Below are 10,587 nucleotides of genomic sequence, written 5' to 3'. Positions count from 1 at the left end.
GGTCAATTGTGATGCTCTTAACGGTTCTGTGGGGAAGCTGCCTTTTACTTGGACGATGTGACTTAAAGGTTGATGATAGCCACAAGCTTACCGCAGAAGACAAAAAACTTACAAGGCATTTTGATCTGACAGGTATCAACAATATCTTCTATTAGTTTGTTTTTCTTTCTGGAAAATTTTAAAAATATTCTTCAAATTGGGTCTTGCAGGAAAAGTTACCTTTACACTTTTATATCATTATATGGTCTTCCTTACTTTTCTTGTATTGTTGGTGCAGGAACGGGAGTCGAAAATGATGAGTTGACCATGCTGTCAGCTCGAATCATGATCTTATCTGTTATTCCTTTCATTGTAGCCCAACTTTCAAGAATATTTAATTTCACTGGCATTGGGAATATTCCTATCATAGTAGCTTTAGTGCTATCCTTGGCTGGACTGTTGAGCTACTGTCTGTTCCAGGTTTGCTACCTGTTATGTTTATTTCTTAAAGCTAAGTCTGCTATAATTACTTCCACTTTGAATTTTCATATTAAGGGATGTCCAATGGATGAAGTTCCCTTAAATAGATTATATCAATGGTCCCATCAATAGAGTATGAATAATACAGTCAAGGGTTCCCTGTGAATGGCTGGCAGCTCCCAGTAAAGTTGTTGGGATAACACTCTTGTTTCATTGCTTTAAGAACAGGTTATCAGAGAAAGAAGCCAATGAATGGTCAATAGAAAACTATTTGACTTTTTTTCCAGGATGCCCATTAGCCTCGAAGAAATTGTTGAAACATGGGAGGTGAATAATCTTCAGAGGAGATTTCCAGGCTGCAGTCTCTGGAGTTTAGAGGACTGGTTTTGAATAATATGGTTTCATATTCATATGCCTCCTATGGAGAAGCAATTATATTTTGTAGTAAACATAGCAGAAATGCAGAGGAAACGAGAATGAAGGAATGGAGGACAGGCAAAGGAGCAAAATGCACTGCAAAACGTTTTTTGCTAGAGCACAGTGTGAAAACATTGCAACAAATGTCTTAGGAAAATTTAAATGTCTTAGGATGATACATTGCTTCAGTTTGTCACGCCTTTTGCTCTGTGTAAAACCCTTTGCTAATTGGAAGCACTATCCCCTTGTTGGTGTTCATAAATATCCACGTCTTGGAATCTTGTGTGCTAACTCTTTGAGATATCGTTCGGCATATAAACATTGCTTTCTTCCTCTCGACGTCTTTGCTTGCATCCTCCAAAACATCATGAATTTTCTTCAACACATTCTTCCGATGACTATATAGCTGATCTAGCTTGCTTATATGCTCTTAATAAATCTACAAAAAATCATCAGTTTTTATCCTTGTCTTAAACCAACAGCACAACCTCACAAGATGCATCATTGTGCAACATAGGTCCAGTTATTCCTACACCGTGATCATATATTAAATATTATGTTTAAAAATGGAACTATGTTGAATATATGATTGCTAGTGCCTGAAGATAGCTGATTGTTTGTGAACTGTTTGTATTGCACTATATTACAGGTATTCACTCCACTGATACAGATGCGACGGAAAGAAATAGCACAAAAGGTTCTATTAAAGGATGGTGTACTGAAGCATTTTCGTCATAAAGTTCCGAATGCTCATTTGATCAATGACCGTGGGATCGTAGATCTTGATGTTGCCAAAAAGTAAGTGAAGCGTGCACTGTGTACCCCTTGTTGAAATCAGTGATAATGGAGGGAGAACTTATGTCTTGAACATCTGTCTTAACATTCAAAAGAATGCTGATTTATTGGTCCAAGTTTCCATTTTCATTTGATTATTACTTGATTTAATTATGCGCTGAATAATTCAGCTGGTATATTATCATGTTTCCTCAGGCTATTTGAAACAATTGACAACAATGGGGATGGCCTAGTGGAAAGAAAAGAACTCAGGCTTGTATTGGCAGTTGCTTTTGTTGAAGGTGAAGGCAATCAGTCTGCTGAGATGTCATCAAACCAGATTATGGAGGAATATGACGTTAACCATGATGAGAAAATAACATTTGATGAATTTCTGAATGGTTTACGGAAATGGAGTATAGAATTGAATCAGGAAAAACTGAACCGAGTGAGCTTCTCATTCAAGAGCTTTTCAGTTTTTGTTTTTGTTTGTCTCAATTTAGTTTGTTCAAATAAATATGGTTGGAAGTCTTCTTTCTCAGAAGATTCTGTCAGCAATTTTCATCATGGGTTATATGCATTCAGGCACGGACTTATCTGGACGATCTCGAGAGACTTGAGCGCGAAGAAACAGAAGAAGAAGAAGCAGAAAACGGCTTACGGACCAAATCTCAGATAATCAGAAAAGCAGTGTTGCTGCTAATCATGGGGACTATCATTGCAGCTGTGTTTGCAGATCCGCTCGTGGATGCTGTATCAGAGTTCTCTACATCAAGTCATATCCCATCTTTTTTCATCTCCTTTGTTTTACTTCCGCTTGCTTCAAACTCAAGTGAAGCAGTATCATCTATCCTCTTCTCAGCTCGCAAGAAAAAGAGGAATATGTCATTGACATACTCCCAGGTAAAAATACGTAATTATTTCAAATTCATTTCCAGTATTTGACATGAGTTAGTATACGAATCTCGAGGATTAATTAATTCATTTCCAGTATTTGCTATGCTGTCTGGCTGGAATGCTGTGGTTGGGGACATCCCTCGATTAACCTTTCTCACAGGGGGATGTCCCCTTGACTCACACTTACACTCTTAACTTTGGGAAGATAGGTAATAAGTGCAATCCCTTATTGGAAATGAACCTTCAAATCTCAAAACTTTACTTCTTTATCCATTTCTGTAACTCCCTTGTTCTTCCCTATTTCTTCCATTTATTGAGAGTCATTTAGTTCCTATTGTTCAGCCTTAATGATTTAATTCATTTTCTAGAGTCTAAACGATAAATCTTCAAGCTTAAATCCTCGTTATAGATGTTAAATTTAAGTCTTATCTTTATTTTCATTATCAAAGTGATAAACACATAACTATTTTATGAATTCGTTTTTTATGTAAATATTTATATTTTTTAACCTTCCATATCTGGTGTCCTTGACCCCTTTTCCCGACTTCATTTCCTGTTGTACAGTCCCTGACCCTGTTTGCATTTTCCATTTTCATTCCCTGTCTGAGGTGTCTCTGATTCAAATGGCGTTTAGCAGCACTGATGGTAACATTTTTATTCAAGCGAAGCTCTTTTTATACTGATGAAGAGAAACCTGGAAGAACAAAGTGACGTGCCGTACCCTTTTTGTATTGACATTTTCTCATTTGGAAGGTGGTTTCAGAATGCCATGGCAGTCTTAAACATTTTCGTTGAAGTGGATGAATACTGTTGGACAACATGAGTCTCTATGAACCTTAACCCGTAGGATTGGTAAGAGAAATTGAGCTGAAATATTTTATTTTCATCAGTGATACCACTGGGTCATATGAGATTATCTTACTACACCCTTTCATAGATGAATGTTGCAAGCGTTTTGATGAGTCCTAACATGTACTACACTATAGGCTACTTTATAAATGTAAGTAACTTACCTATAGTGCCTCAGCCTCAAGGGAAGCGTCTCACCTTCTGTTAATAGCATTTGGCACTGAATTCAAAGATGATGATGACAAATTAGTGTTTGCAGGGATTCCAAATGATCCACAGAATCAACAATTGCTACAAAGCACTCCTCCCAGTCGTGTTGGTGGAGGAAATGATAGAATTCAAAGAAAACGGAAACGCTGGTTTCCAAACTCACAGTTTTGGCCTTCCATAAATTTGTTTTGTTGAGTTGACAAGCAAAAGCTTGTGTAGTGTCATTGGCGATGTGTTAGTTCTCATTAGGAGTCCTTGAAAGCTAATACAACCTTGTAGGGAATCCTGAAAATCATGCCTGATGTCCTCACATGCAATAAAGAGAACTAGTATCATTGGCTATGTACTAGTCAAATGTGATGCCTTATATTTTATACAAAATTTTGAAAAGATGCGGAAGCCAAATGAGTGATTACATCTTGTTCTTTCATCTTTCTGACAACAAACCAAAAGAAATGTAACAAAATTAGTAAAACCAGCTAAAATACCAGATAATCTCATTAACTAAGATCTTAAGATTCTGAGCTTAGATGGACTGAAACTTCTGCCTTCGAAAGATCTCCAAGAAGGGCCAATCCAAGCTGGAGAGGACTCCGAAGTAAAAGAGTACATTCGGTGTCTGGTGATGATGACCTTAATTTGTCAACAACAAGGGTGATGTGGTTTAAATGGATGACAAATTGCTGCTTCCCGATCTATTTTAACCCCTTTTGAATGTTTGATTGAGAACCTGCTTGTGTAGCCTTTGATTGCTTGTAACATGAGTGGTGCAGAAGACAAGTTCGTGGTTTTATTGTTGTCTACAATAACTTCTATTTTCTCTTGATTTTTAGCAAGAAGGTTTCCAACCATTGTTGGTTTTCTTATTCCATTACCTTGTATGTGGGGCAAATCCTGTTTGAAGAGGCTGTGGTATCTCCCCCTTAATTCCATAGAAAATAAGATTAGTGAACAGTTTTTATCTGATTCCACATCTCGAAAGCACGATTGGCAGATATGTTCTTCCATAGAATTGTGTGCATATTTGCCTGTCTCTGTGAAGAGGTCCTAGAATGCATGACATAGGTGTGTACCCATATAAGATTATAGGGCTTGATGATAAATCTGTCTTGTGAATTGTGTGTAAAATGAGATGAGGAGAGGATGACTAGTGTTCTTGATTCATGATGTATTACAGATCTACGGAGGTGTGACGATGAATTGTACAATGGGATTAGGTATCTTCTTGGCATTGGTGTACTTCCGAGATCTCGTATGGGACTTCTCGTCAGAGGTGCTAATTGTATGCCTTGTCACCATTATCATGGGTTTATTGGCGTCTTTCAGGACAGTGTTCCCCACATGGATGGCTGGCATTGCATTGCTTTTATATCCTTTCTCTCTTGGCCTTGTTGCTGTCCTAGATTATGTGGCTGGGTGGCAGTAACAAAAAAGGGTTTCTGTTTGTATGGGAATTTTTGTTTTCAACGTTTGAGTGGATTTGTAACAGTTTGCTTGTTTAAGAATAATCCTCAGTATGAATGCAGTAAATTTGTTGAAACCATTTGCAAAATAGGAGGAAAAACTACTGATAGGGTAAGAGGCTTTTCTTCTGTTTTGCTGCCAATAGCATTGAGGGTATTTTGCTCAATAGAATCTAAGGAACTCCAGTGTGAACATAGAATTGAAGAATATGAGATTGGCATATGCATTCAAAGCACATTGACAGGGATTAAGCAATTGTTGAGACAACATTGTGGGATCAGTGTGGGACATGTAGTGAAACACAAGTGTGTTTAGTGCTCTACGACAGTTAATACTCATGTTAGTAATGAGGTAAGGTTGAATACGATCAATAGGCTTTCTTGCCCTACATAGAGCTCAACATTTAGGATTGATGTTTGTAGTGTAATATTCTAATTTTGTCCTTTTAGCATCTTTCCACTTCTTCCTTAGTAGGTTCATTAATCTTTCCTCAATAACAACATATTTCATAACATCACTTGAAAGCTCTAGGTGATCTTTTACATCCCTCTTTTGAACTATTTTTTGATGTCAATTACCTAGTAGATGAGAGAATTTTGCTCTTGTGATTCTTTTGTAGTTTATATCCAACATTCCAAGCACGATTCAATAATCAATGATTTGGCATATTCTTGGCTTTTGTAATGTATCTATATACTCTCTATAGCGCCAATATCTCTATAGATTAGACACCTTTTTTCAAGAGCATAACTTGATAGGAGGTGGTGGATTTAACTCCAAATTGTCTCCTCAAACACATGTAGTGAATGTTCTCAATCTCATATATGAAGAGAGATAGGGATTCCTCATAGTTCTACTCTGTAAAGCAAACTTGTGTTACCACAACATTAAATAATAATAGTTTCACTTTGTATCCATGAGTATCACTTTGGTAGCATCTATTTTTCAACATATAGTAACTTTTGCAACCAACTTGAAGTCTAGATTCAAAGCACGCTCTTTGTCACAAGTACATAGATGCCAAGATACTTAAAGCTTTGTACAAATTGTACATGTTCTCCGTTATATGTAAGAATAGGGTATTTGTGAGGTTCGATGGTTTGCACTATCATCATTTTTGTTTCCATATTTACAGTTAGTCCACTACTTTGGCAAAATTCTTTGAATGCTCCAACAAACGTTGCATACCATCAACACCATATAAAAAGATAACCATGTCATCTGTATGTAAAAGCAGTAAGATAACATGTTGCATAAGTTTTGTGGCATCTAATCCTTCTTCTCTTGCAACCTTATTTACCACGTCTTCCAATTTATCAATCCATAAACAAAAGAGTGTAGGTGACGATGGACATCCTTGCATAACCCCCATGTTACTTAAAAAGTGTTATGAGAAATCATTCTAAGTTTTTAGTTATCATCTAACTTGCTCATATAATCATGCAATAACAACTTGATACTCTAATGGGATGCCAATTTCCACCATTTTATTTCAAAGCTCACTTCGTGGTATTCTATCAAATGTTTTTAAAAAATAAACAAAGCAACAATAGAGTGTCTTTCCTTGTAGTCAACTTTCTTCCATAATTACTCTTAATGTAACAAGATGATCTATCGTGGAGTATTTTCGTCTCAAACTTGCTTGCCTAAGCACTTGTTTGTTTTGAATTTAAGCCCATGCACTTATCATTTGCTCCATGATATTGCTATACAACTTAGCAATAGTTGAGCTCACCATGACAGTTCGAACCAGAATTCCCCTTTCTTTATCCACCTCCTAAGTCCTATATAACTATGGCTGTTGTTAGCTAACAAGATTTTATGATTGTTGTCTCTAAATTGCAAAGCCCTAAAACCAAATTTGTGGTGCTTGAGATGGAGAATCAATGATTGCTTGAGGATCTTGAAAAGATGACTATGGAAAAACAACATCATGATGAGTTCACATGATGCATACAACAATTAGAGTCGGTGTTGGTGGCTTTGCAACAACATTCGATAGGAGATCAAGGGGTTATTAAAGAAACCAAGATTAGCATACCCGCACAATTTGATGGTACGAGGTCTCAATTTAGGAGATTTTTAAGTAAGTATGACTCATCATTCAAATGCATCCCAGTGGAGTACGTTACTAGGGATGAATATCTGAGGGTTCTAGCTAAGCTAGATTGCCACACAACCAAATTAATGGCAATAGAACAAGGGAACCAAGAGTTACATCAAGATTTACAAAAAGTGAGGGTCCATAAGGCAAGACAACATGATGAACTTTCCAAACAAGTCTATCAACTCCAAATAACTAATATCTTTGCGACGACAAGGTTCTACACAATACTACTCTTCAAAGGAGCTTACGATTAGCTTGCCAAGTAAGTTTGATGATACATTGTCTCAAATTTGAGGATTTTAAACCAGGTTCATTTATTATTTCACATGCATCCTATATAATATCTAACCGACATAGCTAGAGTTTGATCCTAGTTGATTGATACAACATTATCATGGCCCTATCATGGTTTGCCCCATTATTAGAGAAAACTTCTCGATTTTCAACAAATTTGGATAGGTTTATCAGGGAGTTTCATGAATGTTGTAAGGACAATCATCAACATATTCAAAGGTCATGATAAAGAGCTCATCTTGCCTTGTCTTATGATAGATTTCCATCCTTTTGCGTGTGATATCCCTTCGTATGAAGAAGACTTTATAGATTAATACTGATGTAGACTTTGTAATAATGTAAAAGACTTAATTCTTACATTTTGTTGGGAAATCGATCCCTCTGGATGGGAACCGGATGAGCCGGATTAGATGAGCCAAAGGAAGAAACCGGACCGGATGGATCCGGAAGGTATCCGGTGTGAACCAAAAGTAGGGACATATTAGTAAATATGTTCGGATGTGTCTGTAGAGGCCATATTTGTAAATAGCCCTAAAGTTATATTAGGATCGTGACCAACCACAACCAGTTGTGCTCACGAATACGTGTTCGGGTGCAAAGGAAACGAGCAAGGTAATGCATAGACAGAAAAACGAGAAACTCAGAAATGAGACAAATATTTTACGTGGAAAACCTAAAAAAGGGAAAAACCATGGGGGTCCACAAACCCCGAGAAACATAATCGCTATAAGGAGACTCGGAGGTAACAACCTCGAGCTCGTCTTCGTCAAAATGACGGTTGCAGAGTTACTCACACTCTTACTCTGTCAGTCTCTCACTCTCTCACAATTACAGAGGCAACAACCTTCTCTAACCATACTACAATAATGATCAACACTCAACTCACATAATGATTTCCCTAGATGTTTATATACTAATACAACATTCAAGGCTATTTACAAATATGGCCCACCAAGGGCACAATCTGACTATTTACAACTATAGTCCCCCGAATCGGCTATTAAGTTGATTTTCGATTTCAGTTCTCGATTTCGATTTCGGCCTCGACCGAATGTGGCTTCGATTTGGTTCATTCTCTTCTTCCCATCCGGAGGGATCTATTTTCCCAACAAACTCCGCCTACACTCCGGCATGGGGTACTTCACCAATCCGACCCTCTATCGACACTCGTTCAGTGTTTCTACTGACAACACTTTCGTTAGTATGTCCGACCCATTTTCGGTCGTGTGGATCTTCATCAGATCAAACTCCTTTTCTTCTACTTGCTCTCGGAGACAATGGTATCTTCTTTGGATGTGCTTGGTCCTCGAGTGGTAGGCGGCATTTTTCGCAACGTGGATGGCACTCTGGTTATCGTAGTGGAGTCAGAATTCCTCTTGCCGAATTCCCAACTCTCCGATGAACTCCTTCATCCAAATTATCTCCTTGTAGGCTTCCGCTGCAACCATATACTCGACTTCCGTGGTCGACAACACTATTGACAGGTTGCAAGTCTTGGATGAAACACAACGTGTTGTTCTTCTTTAGCATCGTAAACCACCAATTCGAATAAGGGGCACTCTAAGGTTCGAGAATCCCCATCTCCACCTTCTCCTTGAACAACTCCATCAACTTCAGGATGCTAGCCCTCGGTACCAAAATCGGCTTCAGGTTTCACGGTACATGCAATACTGTGAATATTACCATCGATTCAACGTTGATCGGGTCAACATACCCGATCTCCCTCGGGGAGAACGCAAAGGCTTTCTCGTGCCTTTCGAGCATTCTCAAGAACCGGTCCTCCTCCACCGGCAGTAGGAAGCCACCCCCACCGATCTTCAACTTCCGTAGTGTCTCGTCAGTGAACCGGTGCCCTATGCCTGCCGGATCTCGTAAACTCCGGTCGATTACGACCCCTCTCATCCTCTCCCATCTATCCTCCGGTAAGGCTTTCTCGTGCCTTTCGAGCATTCTCAAGAACCGGTCCTCCTCCACCGGCAGTAGGAAGCCACCCCCACCGATCTTCAACTTCCGTAGTGTCTCGTTAGTGAACCGGTGCCCTATGCCTGCCGGATCTCGTAAACTCCGGTCGATTACGACCCCTCTCATCCTCTCCCATCTATCCTCCGGTAAGGGTGCCCTTCGACCTGTGTCTTTTTTCGGCCACGGATGCCGACTATGGTACAACCTCCATTAACATGACGTGGAATACGCGGAATAATCTCTGGCGACAACCGAAGGGTAAATCACTTGATAACAATCGAACACAGAAGAAATGGGAATGGAGGTAAGTGCACGAATAGAAAAAAGAGATTACACAGGATATTAACATGGAAAACCCTGAGAGGTAAAAACCACAGGAGTCCACAGACTCCAAACTATCACTCAGTAAAGTAATACAATAGGGAGCATAGAGGCAACGACCTCTTGCTCACAATCTTCGCCTAGCGGCGGTTACAATAGAGACACAATCTCTGTATGTTGCTCTCTCTCTCTCTCACTTACGCACTGTACAGAGGTTACACCAAATAACTCTATCATCATCACTATTAAGTTTGCCCTAGGTCATATTTATACTAATATGACTTTCGGGCTATTTACAAATATAGCCCCAGTGGGCTCTCTGGAACATATTTACACATATGTCCCTTCCATCCGATGAGAGGTTCTCACCGGGCTTGCAACATCTGGTTCTCACTGGGTCTTCCTTGCCGGGTACTCCACATCCGGTTCTCACTGGGTCTTCCGTTGCCGGGTACTCCACATCCGGTTCTTCTAACTTCCCATCCGGAGGGACCTGTTTCCTAACAAACTCCCCCTTCACTCCGGCATGGGAATTCTTACTAGTCCGATCCGCTTCCGACATGCATCCAACTTGTCAGGTATCAATACTTTGGTCAACATATCTGACCCGTTCTCAGCCGTGTGGATCTTCGTCAGCGTGAACTCTCGATCTTCTACTCGCTCTCGGATCCAGTGATACCTACGCTGGATGTGCTTCGTCTTGGAATGGTATGCTGAGTTCTTAGCAAAATGGATGGCACTTTGATTGTCGCAATAGAGCCGATATTCATCTTGCCGGATACCGAGCTCTCCGATGAAGTCCTTCATCCATAATATTTCCTTGCCGGCTTCTA

At 39.4% G+C, this 10,587-nt stretch overlaps 1 protein-coding gene across 1 annotated transcript in view; it reads left to right on the top strand.

Annotated features, from left to right (window-relative positions):
• The window catches only part of LOC147854730 (sodium/calcium exchanger NCL2-like), a 7,140-nt gene extending 1,994 nt beyond the window's left edge, over nucleotides 1–5,146 (top strand). The window contains exons 2-7 of the mRNA XM_087331599.1: nucleotides 1–132; nucleotides 278–459; nucleotides 1,526–1,674; nucleotides 1,867–2,098; nucleotides 2,236–2,553; nucleotides 4,784–5,146. The exon at nucleotides 1–132 is cut by the window's left edge and continues 69 nt beyond it. Of these exons, the coding sequence (XP_087187725.1) occupies nucleotides 1–132; nucleotides 278–459; nucleotides 1,526–1,674; nucleotides 1,867–2,098; nucleotides 2,236–2,553; nucleotides 4,784–5,032 (1,262 nt within the window). The 3' untranslated portion in view covers nucleotides 5,033–5,146. The remainder of the gene's footprint in view (nucleotides 133–277; nucleotides 460–1,525; nucleotides 1,675–1,866; nucleotides 2,099–2,235; nucleotides 2,554–4,783) is intronic.
• Nucleotides 5,147–10,587: the final 5,441 nt, after the last annotated feature.

Source organism: Azolla caroliniana, unplaced genomic scaffold (assembly GCF_043228905.1).
Source record: "Azolla caroliniana isolate FFs.n. ecotype wild unplaced genomic scaffold, voAzoCaro1.0.p SCAF_15, whole genome shotgun sequence".
NCBI classification, from domain to species: Eukaryota; Viridiplantae; Streptophyta; class Polypodiopsida; order Salviniales; family Salviniaceae; genus Azolla; species Azolla caroliniana.
The sequence above is the reverse complement of the archived record's forward strand: the minus strand, read 5'-3'. Positions and strand labels throughout refer to the sequence as shown.